The sequence below is a fragment of the Oenanthe melanoleuca genome, chromosome 2, assembly GCF_029582105.1.
Source record: "Oenanthe melanoleuca isolate GR-GAL-2019-014 chromosome 2, OMel1.0, whole genome shotgun sequence".
In the NCBI taxonomy this organism is placed as follows: Eukaryota; Metazoa; Chordata; class Aves; order Passeriformes; family Muscicapidae; genus Oenanthe; species Oenanthe melanoleuca.
Genome location: NC_079335.1, coordinates 116,182,068 through 116,198,074, shown reverse-complemented (window position 1 = coordinate 116,198,074; position 16,007 = coordinate 116,182,068). Strand labels below are relative to the sequence as shown.

Genomic DNA, 16,007 nt, shown 5'->3' with positions numbered 1-16,007 from the left:
AAAAGCTGGGAAGATGATGACAGCTTCAGTTTTAAATCTGACTTACGTTAACGCAGCTTTCAGGTGCAGAGGTTTTTCCTCTACTTAGCTTTGAACCCAGCAATTGAATTTCTATGAATTTCTCTGTGTGATAGTTTGGACTAACAAGATTTCCAGACAGCAGAAACAGAATTGTATAGATCCCATTACAAAATCACTTCTAAATAAATCTATAAAAGGCTATGATATAACAATATCACTGTCTGATCTGCTTTACAATTAAAGGGAACATAAATAAATAAATAAATAAATAAATAAATAAATAAATAAATAAATATTCTTTAGCATAACACATTTGGATAAGAAAAGCTGAATTCCTTTCACTTGCACATCCTGCCACCATCTAAGCCCCCTTTACTTCTTCCTGTAGGATGGAAAGATGAGCCAAGTTACAATTGCATCCCAGAAGTGCCAAATCCTGTGCTTACACCCAGCTTGAACCCAGCATTTTAAATTCATAATGTAAAGTTGGTTGGTGCTGGTCCCTCACAGCAAGACAATGGATGTTGGGCAGGAAATGAACTCTAGGAGGGAGGTGTAGATTTGGCAGAGCCCTCTTTGCTAAGCTTAGTGTCGGATTTCCCAAATAAAAATTGTCTGAGAAATATCAGCTTCAGAGAAACCCTGGTAAGTGAGAGTCTTATAGAGTTTATCAGTATTTTGTGCTGTGGAAAGTGGAAAGTTGTTTGTAAGGTTTTCATGCATATGCTTATTCCCATAGTTATGTACTAATAAATTTTTCATCAACTTGAGTGAGAGATGAAACTTCAAATGGCTCAGGCAACTAAAGAGCACACCACTGTCATCTACCTGGGTACTTTTACCACATTTTAATATTTTACAGCTTCCCTATAGATCCCACTGAACTTTATCAAGTCAGGATTCTAATTTACACCCACAACTTCATTTTGAGAAGAACCTGAGATAGAAAAATGGATTTCTATTATTTGGCTTAGAGAAATCAGTGCTGTTCTTTCATTTGGTTCAGTTTATGGAAATAATTGCATGTCTTTCAGAAAGAGGACAAAGAGTATTCAGCAAAAAAGCACTTTGAAACTATATTGCCTGGTTTTGAGTTACTGCTTGAGATCGTGATGTAACAGCAAGTGAATTCAATAGCTTCTCAGTTTCAACAGTCCTTGGGTCAGGTTCTAAAGGGTTATTCTTTACATTCCTTCTAATACTGTGTCATACTCAGACTGCAGAGCCAATAAAAGAAAGAGGTTTATGGATTTAGCTTTGAATTTAGAATGGGATCTTTATTAGTATTCACTTTTGGCTTAATTCCAGTCAAAGAAAGTTTTTATTCTTAATAGGGGAGCAAAAGGTAAGCTGAGCCATATCACTTCTCTAAATCTTATCCATACATCTTTCTGATAGAAGAAACAGTGCATGCACTGCCATCAGTACATGCAATTAGTGGCAGTATGCACAAAGAGGTATATCCTAACGAGATGCTGCAAAAATACGTGAACCAGCTATCCATATGCAGCAGCACATGAAAAGATACTACAGAGTGGCATGATTATATCCGGGTGCCTCTGCTATAAAAAGCATTTGTATTACCCTTACTTCTCTGAATAAATTCAAATGACAGCCCCATTTCATTTCTTCATTCAGTCTGGAGGCCAGATGGCATTAGAATCATTTACTTCACCTTGTTGTGCTTAATTACTACAATCAACACACTATTTTCCAAATTAATCATAACAAAGTAATTTCATTAGTAACACAGCAGGCTGTTGAATTATTAGCATCATAACAGTTTGCAAACAATTAAACTTTATTTGAACCTTAAAAATTTGCAGAGTAGAACATTATTATAAGATCTAATGGCAGTACCATACAAATCCAGAACACAGCAAATAATCAAGTAAAACACTGTACACTGTGAGTTACAATCACCTTTTAAAAATCTTCTCTCTCACCGTTCACAGAAAGGCAAGCACAATCTAAGTGAACAAAGAAAATTAAGCGATTAGCATCTTCTACCCGCATTTCCTTTAAGTTGTATTAACTGAGATTTTCTTATCCAAAAAAGGTTATGGTATTCGCACAGATTTGAAGTAAACCATTCATCCGTGGTCCACCGCTGGTTTATTCTGAGATATTACCACTGAGTCTCAGGACATCTTTCACGTTTTGGATTCAAGGCGGTTTATTTACTCCCCCCTAGCAATAAGAAGCAAGCAGGGGGAAGCCCTAAAAGAGAACTACAGACAAAAGCCACTCGGTGTCTCCGGCTGTCACCACCCAGGCGAGGCCGCGCCGGGCACTCTGCCCCTCATGGCTTGGCTAAGGACTCCCTCTCCTGGAAAAACGGCAGAAACGGCGCGGGGCAGCACGGAGGGGGAAGGGGACAGCGACGGCACCGGGATCCGCCTCGGGATCCGCCTCCGCCGGCCCAGAAAACCTGGAAATCTGCTGAAAAGCTGCTGCCACCCAGCGCCGCGGCCGCGCAGCGCACGGGCCGCGCCCGAACCGGGCCGGGCCCACGGCGAGCGAACCCGCCCGCCCGCAGGAGAGGGGAGGGCTTGTTCCCCAAAAACCGCATCGGTGGTGGTGGTGGGATTCGGAATTCTGTAATTAATAAAAAGCCATTTCGGTGGGCAGATTTATGGCGCTGCCATGTTAACAAGGGAGAAGGAGCGTTTCCAGCCCCGCTATTAACGCTTCACATTCTGTACACAATCCACCAGCACGCTTGACAAATTAAAGTAGTAAAAGATCTGAAGACTATAATCTATCATTTTAATGCTTCGCTGATAACGCACAGAATCAATTCCAATTACTATCTCTTTAAAAAATGACAACAGAACTCCGTCCCGTTTGATGCCCGTTAGAATTCAGTGTACCAGCAAGTACCACACATCAGCTAACACGGAGCACATCCTAGTTTACTGCAGGGATCCAAATTCCGAGTTCAGACTAACGCTTCCTTTTAACCCACAGTGTTCCCAGGGTCTGCCTGAAGCATAAACAGCACAAGCAGCTCCACGGGGACCTGCACAGGCTCAGCAACTACAGGCTGCCTCCTTGGCAGATAAAGGGTCTCACAAATCAACTCTACGGGAGGACCCAAAATAGTTGATCTTGCATTCTACTGGTAAAGCACATCTCCAAAAGAAGAGTATGTAGGTATTAACTCTGACTTTCCCAACTGCTTATCCCCAAGGGGTAGTACTTTAGGGTACTTTTTCATGTTTCAATCAATGTTTTTGATTAGCCACAAAGTTCTGGTTTTGACACAAGAATGCGGGTAGCTGTTGCTAATCCACACAGGGTGAGGATGAAGATCTCTGTTGCAAAACCTGTATCAGAATTCCACATACTAGCAAGGTATCCAGATTTGACTCTGCAAGAGCATCTGTATGGTACAGATAAAGTATTTCACACTACCACAGACAAAAATATTTTTACCTGCAATTCAGCTTGTGTTGACATAGCAAAAATTTTTGGGGTTAATATATTTTAACAAATTTTCATAGAATTACCTTGTCCATGTCAGAATGGTACCATACAGGCCCTTATTATTACACCAGCAAAAGAATCAAGTTTTCATTGTGTGTCAACAAAATAGTAATTAACAATACAATACTAAATATATGAGAAAAATTAATCATTGGCTAAAGCATAACTTTAAAACATCTGGAAACAGAATACCCTGAAGACTTGAAATATTATACATAAATTTCCCTCAACTTTCTGAGGAAACTGCACAAGATGTACAATGAGTATTAAAAGGTTAATGCATGCATGAATTGAAAAATAGTTTACCCTCAAAGTTCTGTTTAATTTTTCTGACTATGCAGAACAGGAAAAGAGAACACAAACCTACAGCTAGACAGAGTGCTGCTAGCATGTTAGAAAAAAGAGCAACAGGCACTATATGGCTGTTTGTGCCCCATATGTTAATTCCCATCTATTAATTTCCTAACATTACAATTCTATAAAAAGTAGCTAAGAAGAACATTTCCGTAAAGTTATGATCAATTACAGTTTATAATGTTTAATATACACAAGGCAATGATCTGACTACATTCACCGAAACCACAAAACATGCACAGCAGAATCTTCTTCCAGAGGCTGGGTCTGTAAACTGCAGCTGCACACCACTCTTCATTTCAAGTGCAGATTTCTCCTGATTAAGGAGAGGGAAGTTGAAAGTTTGTCATTAACCAAAAAACCTCAAACATGCATATCCAACCCTGTCCAAATATCCATCCCTTTCCACAGTTTTCTGCACAGACAGATATATACATATTACTAAAGTAAAAAACTAAATAGAAACAACATCAGTTTTATTTTTTTAAAAAAATCTGGAAAAGGAACACAGTTAAATAAATGTTTTGTACCCTGTGGTTTAATATTTCATATAGAATCCCAGAAAAAAAAGTACTTTAAATGAACCTTCAATATATTTTGCCATAATCTTTATGTTAACAGGACTCCTACAAAGGTTCCAGGAAAGACATACTTATGAAACAGAGAACAAGGGAACATATAAGCCATTACAGAAGATTGGATTAAAATGTACTTACCCAGGCCTCTCAAATATCATACATCTCCATTATGTAGTCTTTAGGCACCAAGCCAATGGTTCCCTTCATTTCTCCTACCCACCAGCCAAATTTATTGTACTCCTAATTGAAAACAATACGCAGTATTAACCTTTAGTCTGATATAAATGCAATAGAGTTTTGTATGCAACTCCTTATGGATGCTTTTTCTTAAATACAGTTATAATAATTTCAACTGAAAATTAAAACATTGCATCTTTTTGTTATAGGCATTCACATACAGTTAAGCAAAGGCAGAAGCTAAATTTTAAACAGACCAGGCATACTCATACATTTCTTAATTACGGCTTCTCTAACACCTGCTAAAAATAGCCAACCTCCTTATTCTCTGTTCATCAAAAATACAAAAATCTTGTTTTTGTAACTAAAATCTAATGGCACAACATTGATATATAACAATTAACAGGGATTCTTTTAGTATCACAAGCTAAACTCTAAGAAACTTACCATCAATTTACTTTAAAAACTACTTCAAAGGGAAGGGAACACTATATATCTAATACATAATATCTTTCTATGGACAAAATCTACTATTGCTTTAGGCTTGCAGAAAATTCTACAGCAGATCTCATATTCCTGACAGATGACTAATGTACTCCTGTTTCAAATATGTTTAGGCTTAGTGAGATAAATATGAAACAAAATGAATTAGTTTAAAGAAATAATATCTTCCAAAAGCAGTACCAAGTAAGAGTATTGTGGTATTGTGGTATATAATTATTGGAAAAATAAAATACTGTAATATTGATATGTAATTATTGTATATTGTGGTATATAATTTACTTTTTTCCTATGAGATATTTTAAGATCAATCCTAACAATGGTTCAATAAATTGTAACAGCTGGAATTGTGCACACACATATACTGAGTTACAAATGAAGCATTATTAAACAGAGACCTTACTCAAAACTGAATGAGTAAAATAGAAATTACTTTGGAACAAATATGTAAAATACAAAATACACAGATATCTCTGATAAGCAACATCTGCTTCCTGCCACACTGTTCTGATAAGAAGAGCAAAAGGCTCTAGGATTTTTAATTACTTGTCCTACTGAGATGAAGCTACTATTTTGAACTGTAGGTAAAGTTTTTTGGTTATAAATATCCGAGTGGAGCTTAAGGGTTAATGGAGTTTCATTAGAGCCCAAGCTATAATGATTTGCTGCTGGCACATTTTGCCTGGTCAAGAGTTCTCTGGGGTCCTATGAGGTACTTAAGTGTACTCAGCTCTCTCTGTGCTTAACTACGATGGCCTGCTTTCATGTGGGCTTTTTTGCTTTTTTTTTCTTTGCCTTCTTTTGTTTTTTAATGCTTGCATGCAGGCACACACACAGTTTTATATTTTCTAATTGTGGAGGGCTGAACACTAGTCTTCAATTAAACATTTTCTTCCTTCGCTTAACAGTTAATTGGTGATTTAAAAGATTCTATCCTACTATGCATGTAATACTGCAGTAAGTGTGATTTAAAGGAAATCCACTTAAAAAACAGCAGGAAAACCTTCATTTATTATGTGAACATGCAAACATGAAAGCTGCAAAAATAATTCCACCTTCTTCCCCCTTCCACTGCAAAGCAGACTGCTGGGGGTGGGTTTGGTCCTGAAAGTCTAGAGGTATCTGAACCTGATCTTCAGTGCACACTCCACAGAAGTTAATAACCTTTCCCATGGGGCTTCACATTACACCCCAAATCCTTAAAGATAAAACAATACCCTGACACTGAGGTTTGTAATCTTCCCGATCAGCCTGTTTAAAAATCTATGCTTTATCTCACAATACACTGTTTAAATATACAAACTAGATTTCAAGACTGAAGTGGGAAATTGCTGAAAGGAGCAGCACTCACGTATACTACTGGAATCTCAGCAATAAATCTCTCCAAGAGAAAGAACAAAAGATTTTAAGCTGCTACATGGAATTTGCACAGTGACTGACAAGAGTGATTAAGCAAGTTTTGCTAGACATCAGCCAAAAAAACAAACAATACATGAAATGAGGGAAGTGGCTCAGTTAAGCAGTCATTAAACTGCATATGACAAATGGCACAGAAAAAGCCTGTGGATTACATTATCCATTGAAAATGTTCCACTTAGCAACACTACATGGACTTAGAAACAATTGTTTTTAAAGAAACAATTCAGATAGCTCAAATTCAAATTAAAAGCATGCTGCTGTTTTGAAAACTTTCTGGGTTTTGCTACTTACTAATACACCACTTACTGCTCTGGCATGAAGCTAAGTGAGAAGATGAAATGAATGTTGATGTAACAGACTAGTAAACTAATTTAAGGATTTGCTGCAACCATTATACCATACAGACAATATTGCAACACAGAAGCCTTTACTTTACATTACTATTCTTTGCATGGGTCTCAAGAGCAACATGAATCCCAATTAAACAATCTGCAGTCTATAGAAGTCTGAACAAAAATATAATGCAGATACCTGGCTACCAAGAACATAAAACCTTAATCTCTGGTTTTAGAATAATTAGATAGCACTCCCTTTTAAACTGATTACAGACATTTTTCTTTAAACTCCTAGCCCCTCCTTCCTATCCTCAGTAACATGAAAGAGTGCTTAACTAGTGAGGCAGATAAGCAGCCCCCCTAGTCTTTCCTGAAGTCACACATAAAATCCAAATTGATGTATTGTTTCTATCAATGTTATCAATTATAAACTCCTTTGCAGCAATATAATTTCATTAATACACTGCTGTTGTGAGGTCCATATGTCTATTACTGCTGTTTAAGATGTGTAGAATAAAAGTCTGCAGTTCACATTTGTGGAAAATAAAGATTAATATACAGAAGAATATAAATACAGTCAGGAGTTTTACATGAATAAAAAAGTTGGGAAACACTGTGCTTTTGCAAGCATCAGCTTCAGATCTCAGGTACCACTGGGTTCACCATCTGGTATCCCTCACTGCATTCAGCTCTTAATATCACTGCTAACATAGGCAAGCGACTATACTTCAGAAGGACTGATAAAATAATGAAGAGTCCTTTAATCTACAGGAAACCATTGTAGTCAATTTATAAGAAATATTGCATCCCTTTGTAGGATGTGTAATTATTTTCTATTAATCATGTGCTATAAAGCTACATTATGTGGTTATTCTGTTATCACTAGAAAGAGGCCTGCAGTCAGCTCCTGACAATGTTAGGTAATTACTAACACAAAGCTTCTTTCTCCTTATGTAGAAACGCTATCAAGATCCAGAGGTGCTGTGATGCTCGCTGTATGAAAATAACTCTCCAAAGAAATTCAATAACTGCAAAATGAATTGCTCCAAGGCAAATAGAGGGATAGGAGAGGGGGGCAGGGCCAGATCCAGCCGCCCTGCAATGAGGAGAATGCACAAGTGTGCGGCCACGCTCTGCCATGTGACAGGGAGCACATTTGCCATACCAGGCAATGCTAGCAGGGCCGGGGGGAGGAGGGGGCCACCACAGCCCCTCCCTGGAAAACCAGACCAATGGAATATATTATATGTTATACCAAATAATATGAAACAACAACCTTAACAAATGACCAAATGCTTTCTAAGCTACTTCTGCATTTCCACTGTCATGAAGTGGATTATTTTTTTCCTCAGCAGAAATTTATTAACCAAAGTGAAGTAATTTCACAGGGCAGGAAGGAACAGGTTATGATTTAACATTTAACATGCTGGCAAAAAGTGTGCAGCATGCCAGATAGCAGGGGGTAAAAATCCCATCAGGGTTTACAGGGTCCTTAAATGCTCTCAACTGAACACACTGTGAGCAAATGCTTCTCCTTGTCCTCATCCCACCCATTTCACTAACGGATGTCTGGGTACCCATGACATCATGAGACACTGATCATGAAACCTTTTGTACTTGGGGAAAACACAACAGTTAGCAATACACTCCCTGTTTTATACAGGTATCATTTAAATCCAAGATTTTAGTCCTCTACAGAAGAGGATTTTGATATTTTGACATACAAAAAGAAAAAATTTTTACACTTTCCAAAGCAGTTGCTACCTTTACAAGTCCCTCTGCCAATATGAGATTCTCCAGGAGCTTTGCAGCATATAAACTTCTACTGACTACAGCAAAAGTTGAGAACATCTAGTTCTTGTGCAATTAGTCTCCATTGTTGAATTCATATGGTATGTTTTTTTGTGTTTGTGGTGTGGGTTTTTTATTTGTTTGGTTTTAAAAGAGTTGCTGAAAATTATCATTGTGTTTCAATGCCTTGAAGAAAAGAATTGAGTTGTATTCTAAAAAAACACAACCAAAGTATGTGAATTCAAAATTTTTCTCCTTCCTTGTTCTAGTGGCATTGTGAGTAATACTAATTAATAGGCTGAATACCTGCAGACATTAAAACTGAAAAGCAGAACATATCTATAGCCTTGTTTGGGGTTAAAATAAGTAACCCCTACTATCAACCTAAATGTGTGTCAGAAGCAGGGATAAATTTTTTGCAAAGAACATCCTTGGGTGCTATTTTGGCAAGATATTAGTGTAAAACATCTCCAATTCATCCAGGAGATTCATACTAGCTAAAAAGTTTTAGAACTTCCTTTGGTGTAATTGTTGAATGATACACTATCATCCAGGGAGCAGTTTTGGCACGGAACAGCATTTTCTCTAAAAGCAGAGAATGACAAATGTCTTAAATAACTGAATGAGACTTCTTCACAGGTAGTAGAGTTGTTTTAAGACAGCAATAAAATGGTCATCTTTAAAAATATAAGCGCCAGATTTATTGTATGGTTGTGTTATTAGGTTTTATTTCCCACAATGACGAGAGAAAATATACAGCAATTAAAGATTTCCAATATAAATCACAGTAAGCAGACTGAGTTCTGAACCAAAACGGCCCCCAGAAAACACCCTGGAACAATAGAAAGGCCTTTTTATTTTCCATTAGATGACACAGCCAACTTTTTTTCTAATCTGATAGGCAAAGGCTTACATATTATCAGTATGCAAACCAACAGAGCTAGAGTCACTTTGCATTAGTTCTAACCAATCTTCTGTTTAAAGGCCTTCACTATTGCCTTTAAACACATACTTATTGTTCTCCCATCCCCACCCATGAAGATTACAACTAAACAAGCCAGGAAATGGGTAATGAACAACTGAGTGCTGCATTTTAGTTTTGATCAGAAGCATCCCACTGATGTGAATCTCCCAAAGCTCCCACCTTCCCCCCACTGGCTCCCTTTGCAGAACCATCAGCCTAAGAGCACACACACTACCTTTATTTCAGAAGCTAAAATGGAAGATGCACTTGAACATGCTCCAAACCATTAATGTGTCCTCATTCCACAAAACCAGACTAGACCTCTCTGGACATCAAACAGCTTTGAAAAAGCATGGTGTGGACACCAGGGCTCAAACACTAAGTGTTTCATTCTGCAAGTCTCCTCCTACTGGTACTCCCTATTTGCTAGAGAAGCCATAGGCAGTATGGCCATGGAATAGAAATTACAGATCTTCATATGATCAGCCAGAAGACAACCTGACAAAATAAAACACTCAGGATTTTAGTATGTTTTTCATATCTTTTGCAAAAAATACTGAATAAATACATTTTATTAAGATTATCCAGATAGTGAACAAAATGTTCACTGTTATTCTGAAACAGCTGCATGGTTAAGTTGCACCTTTATTTCATAAGCAGTAACATGAGCTGTGGAGATTGTTTGTCTTTTTACTAGGCAAAAAATGCAGGTTAAGATGTGAGCATTTTAACATTTATTGTATTGAAAAAATAAAAATCTGCCACACATGAAACCTACAACCACTGAAAATACAGGGTAATCTAAGCACCAAGTGAACACTCTACTTCCATGAAAATTCTGGAGCAAAAGGTTGTCATAGATGAGGTTTCCATGAATCATAAATACCAGAGTGTGCACCACAGGTGTGCAATGAAATAATAACAATTAAGGAGAATTCCATTTTAAGTATAATTTCTGATTTTGAAGTATTTTCTATTTTAATACAAATATACATAAGAAGTATATTAAATTAGTTTAATGTTAAGAAATGTCAGTAATTTTACTAAGCAGATGCCCACTAACATATCAAGGTAAATTTTCACTATTACTTGCATTTGGCTGATGAAATTATGGAACTTCATAACACAAAATATACACCTAAAGCAAACAAACAAGTACTGCAAGTGTTGCACTTGCATATATTGTGCATACAAAACTTAGGATGAAGAAAAAATAGAACTACCTCCATCCACAGCTATCTTTGTTTCTGGAAATTGATTTCTTGAGTAGAGCTATGGAAGATTTATAAAAATGATTGCTATACTATGGTCTGTTTTCCCATTTATCACGTGGGCTTGAAAGCAAAGGCAAGCCCATAAATGAGCAGGAGTTAAGAGCAATCTTCCTTTTAGAAAATAGGACTACAAAGTATTGCATTTCTAACAGTCAATATTAACTAAGAAATGTTATTAAGAAGTCTCTTTATCAGTACAGCTGCATTTTTTTTTATTACAAAATGGAATAAGGATATACAGTTTTCAGAAAGTTCACATCATTCATAGCATAAGTGATAAAAGCCACTTGAATATTCAAGAGTATTATAAATTAAAATAATTGTAATAGTATATCTGTACAGATACATTGATCAATTAATCTGAAATGTTAACTACGCTTTTAAATAAAGTTAAGAAGTATTATTGTGATAGTTCTGTTAATTCTGCTCAGATTAAAAACTCAACTTTTGAGGGAAACTTGACAAAACAACCTAGAAAAAAGTAGTGAGGCTTTTGGGGGTTTTTTATAAAACCCCACAGGACTGCTGCCACACAAAAGCCGCAACTGACATAAATATTTAGAAAATAGCTTAAATAGTTTTTGAATACACCTTTAAAACAAGAAAAACATGCTTTTCTACAGTAACTACACTAGTTGGGTGTAGGTATCACTGTTGTCAAGAGCATGAGCTCGTGCTCAGTGCAATAACACTGAGTTTTGATGCTCATTTAAAAGCAAATTCTGGGGATTTGTCTTTGCATAATACTTAGCTATTTTAGGAAGTAAACACTGCCAAACTGAAACCACGCTCATTTGTCTAAAAGGCATTTACCTAGAAACTTCCATGGAACATATTGCTCCTCTTGCTTTATTTAAATCCTCTAAATGCCCAAATTTGCTAAACTGGTTGATAATTACTTCTTTTATACTAATGATCTCATTTCTAGGAAACTAATATTTGCTTTCCCCCTAATTTCTATACAGGTATAAGAAAAGGTGGTAAAAATATATTGCTTTGGCATAACTGTTGCTGGGAGAGATGAATATCTATCTTACCACGTTCATCAGAGCAGGCTATACCATTTATATTTCACTGTAAAACAAAGAACTATTACATGTTGCACAAATATGCTCGATATTTTGTTAATGCTTCACCCTTCCTACTATAACATGGCTATACCCGTACTTACTTCCTTATCAGCAAAATGTGATTTTCAAGAGTAATGTTCCTGGCTGACATATGATAGAAAGGCAATAAAGCCACAGCTAGGTTCAGCTGAAGCTGAATTTATGACACCATTTTGGATGCATACACATCACCCCCCTGTCAGTACCTGCATCTCTCATTTTCAACCACTAGATGGTGTGAAAAAATTAAAAAATTGCCTAGGATTCCTGCCGACTGCCACAAAATCCAAGTATTAATGTAGTGAATTAGGAAATATTTTAGAAGAAAAGTCTTGACCCACTTCAGGATGTTTAGGCTCACTTTTCTTTTGGTTATATTTTCACTTAGTGGACAAAGAGCTCATAAATGATTAGACCTTGAAACTGAATCAAGTGGAGGGTTAAGATAGATAATTCTCTGGCACTTTCCCCTCCAAGGACCCTAAATTCCAAGCTGACAGTAGCGACCAACACTCATTTTTCTGAAAAAGCTGTAACAATCTTTAAGGGAAACAGGGCTGAATTTTCTGGGCTGTATTTTGGAGTAGAAATCATTCCCATAGAAGAGGTTCTATATATCTGGAGCAGCAGCAAGCCTGCTTCAAGGACCGATTACGGATTAATCACGGCATGGTAACAGGACAGTTGATATACAGAGGACAGCTTAAGCTACTGTTTTTCTATTTTGCTCCATTTTTTAAATTAAATTTCTCACTCTTTTGGGGAAGGAGTAGCAAACAATTTTTTTCACCTACAAGCTGAAGATTAAGATTTTATAGTTCCCATAATGTTCCCAAAGAGCACAACCCACAGAGAGGCCAAACTCGTACAGTGGAATCCATTCGCTCATGGGCTTTTTGGGGGGAGCGAGAGGGGGAAGAGGTTTTATTTTAAATTAGTACAATTCTTCAGTGCTGAATAACTGCTTGAAAGTTTGCCCAATCCACAGGCTTTATTCAGCCTTTGGTAATGCAATTCACTTATTAGTTAAGTGACAATGAAATACCTCGAAAGACATACATGGTCAAATTGATATTAGTAATACATCTTCTATATATTTATATAGGACTGTCCTTCTATCCATAAATCTTAAAATATATTTTAAAAAGAAGCTGTTACATTTATTTTCTAGAAATGTAGTTAAAGGTATCATAGAAGATTTAAAGCAATTGTGACAAAACTTAATTTGAAACTAGGACAAACAGATGCCTTTAGTTTACATGCACCTACTTGTGTATTTCAGTGACCTACAATACTTTTTTTACTAATTATACTGAATGGCAATTGATAAAATTGATAAAAGATAGACATATTTTTAAAAGTAGTTTTTTCACTGAGAACTTTAAAAGGTCAGCATTTTTTTCTAATATGTGGGGAAAACAGAAATTTCCTCTAATTAATTGTTCAGAGGTAGACTTCAATGGACCATGAGATATATATTTTAACAGAGGCTTTGTTTTTATTGGGGAGGTCATGGAAAAACTTGAAAATTAACCAACATTAACACAGAATAAAATTTCATGCCTTCACTGTTTAGTGCCAATTCAGATGAAAGAAATCATATTTTTCATTTGCTTTGCAACCAGAAATGTAGTAAAAAATGCCCAAATCTGTCGGAGCAATCAAATTTGGAATCTGAGCTGTCAGAACAATAACAACATACATAAAAAGATGAAAGCACAGTTCAAAAAAACAAACCATCTTCTATAGCAAGATCCAAAAAAAGTCAGAATCAGCAGAGTCAGGAATATAAAACAGGAAACAAAAAACATAACATACAAGATAACTTAAAATTCTACAAGGTTAACTTCTACAAGCAGAAAGTACATTGTCTCCTGTTAAGTCAGTTAACAAATGGTAGCCAAGATTTAACACGTAAATAAACATGCTTTAAAGTTAATTCCTGTTACATGGCTATGTTTTAATTGTGATTATAGTTCATTTGACAAAATAATTAATTGCAGTGACTATCTGATTGCAGACAAAGGATCTGAAAGGGAGTGCCAATTTCCCCCCACCAAACTGTGGGAATGTGCCCTTGTGCCATGGCTCTCTTTTTACAACCATGCAGCCCCAGCAGTGCCTCATACCTTGCTGATAATGTAGATAACGTCACCACGTTTAAATGTCAACTCATCGCTTTCATCTCCTGTGCAGTCCCACAAACCTTGGTAGTAATTGGCATAATCGATATTCTCACCATCTGCAAAGAAAACAGCATCTAATTATAAAACAACCAAGATTGAGGATAACTAAAGTTACTATTTAAATCTCCAGATAATACAAAGCAATTTATTAGCACACATTTCTTATTCCTCTTTTCAGAAACAGCTCCTTCCTGCCATGAAAGCAAGTGAAAAATAAGTTTAATGTGCAAGCCCTTCACTGGCAAGTTGCATCACTGAGAGACATGTAGCTACAGGCTTTCAAAGCATTTTTCAAAGCTGTAACTTAAAGCAGCTATTTTTCCTCTACCAATATATTTCTAGCAAGCCATATATGTATCCCAACTTGAAACTGATAAAACTGCTAGAATATAATTAATAATGATCAGTGAAAGGAAGCTAAAGTATCTCCTGTTCCAACAAAATTAAACAGCTTCTCTGAGAACGTTTGAGATAATCCTTGATTCTTCCTTCTGAAATATTGGAGAACTTGGAAACTGTTGCTGAAGCTGCATTTCAAAAATATTTGTGTCAGCTCCAGTTTAGGACATTAAGCCCTGGCTAAACGCGCAACTACACTACAGTCATAAACTCATCCTTCTAACAGCATAAGCACAATGGATGTGCTGTGTTCAAGCTGCCATACAGACCATTAACTGATTGATTATTTAGCACTCTTTGCTCTGTAATACGGCAATAACACAGTAATAAATGCTTTGTCATACATTTACAATACAGAGTACATCTATTGAAACACAGCGCTCACACACAGTTAAATACACTGGCTGCTTCTGTTGCACTGCAAACTATTTCCTGTTTTTAATTCCATGAGAATGGAGTGTGATGAGTTAATGCAAAAAGAATGTAAGCAATACCACTAAGATGACCGGTTACATTATGTATACACTAACCAGACAGAATGTATATGTACTAATAATTTACATCACTGGAAAGCTATCTTCTAATTCTGATAACATAAATATCACTGAACTGGCTGGATCAAGGCTGTCATCTTAGTTTTGTTATATGATCCTTGAACTGCAGGCTTGCTGGTTATTCCAACATACACCAGTTACATTTGCATGTCATTAGCACTCTACCATTATTTATAGTTTACAATTTAACCATGATTGGTTCATTTTATTACCAAAAAAATCCTGCTAAAATATCAAGTATCAGGAGATAGAAAGCATCTCACTTTAAAAGAATAGCTGTACTCAAACTTGTGCTTTTCTCTATTCTGGCAAATACTTAGATTTGAATTTTAACATTCTCTGTATGAGCAAGAAGAGCTTGTTTTCTCTTTCTCTATTTCAGTCTGTGTTCTGTGATGTCTTGTTTGAATGGCAATACTGTCATTAGGCTAAATGTTCAAATTCAAAGCTGCTTTTACAGTTACCCACAATTTAATTTTCCATAAAGTGGTGATTAGGAGCTGTGACTTGCTGTGTAGCACTAGGGGGCGTTCTGGCTGCCAGGGCCCAAAATCTTCTGTTCTCACCCCAAAAGCAACAATCAATACCCATCTGAAAGCTCACAGTCTTTCAGAAATAAGAGATTTGGTTATTTTTAAATGCACAAACATAATCATTTCAACATGAAGGCATAATCAGTTTGAAATGTTGCACCTCCAGATTTTGGCCCTTCCTATTTTTCACCTCATTATTCACCAATTTAGCATTAGACAATAATAAACAGTAACATGGGTTAGCACGAAATGAATTTGTGATAAATATTAAATCAGAATCTCTCCTTGGTCATTTCTTACTGTACTGATCACAGTTCCCAACT

General features: G+C 36.4%; 1 protein-coding gene across 2 annotated transcripts in view; it reads right to left on the bottom strand.

Annotated features, from left to right (window-relative positions):
• Positions 1-1,798: 1,798 nt before the first annotated feature.
• SKAP2 (src kinase associated phosphoprotein 2) overlaps positions 1,799-16,007 on the bottom strand; it is a 118,814-nt gene continuing 104,605 nt past the window's right edge. The window contains exons 11-13 of one of the 2 annotated variants that reach the window (XM_056484641.1): positions 14,142-14,254; positions 4,581-4,682; positions 1,799-4,180 (exon numbers count right to left, since the gene is read on the bottom strand). In XM_056484641.1, coding sequence (XP_056340616.1) covers positions 4,590-4,682; positions 14,142-14,254 — 206 coding nt within the window. In that variant the 3' untranslated portion in view covers positions 1,799-4,180; positions 4,581-4,589. Of the gene's footprint in view, positions 4,181-4,579; positions 4,683-14,141; positions 14,255-16,007 lie in introns of those variants that run through there. The other variant, XM_056484642.1, reaches the window with a different exon arrangement.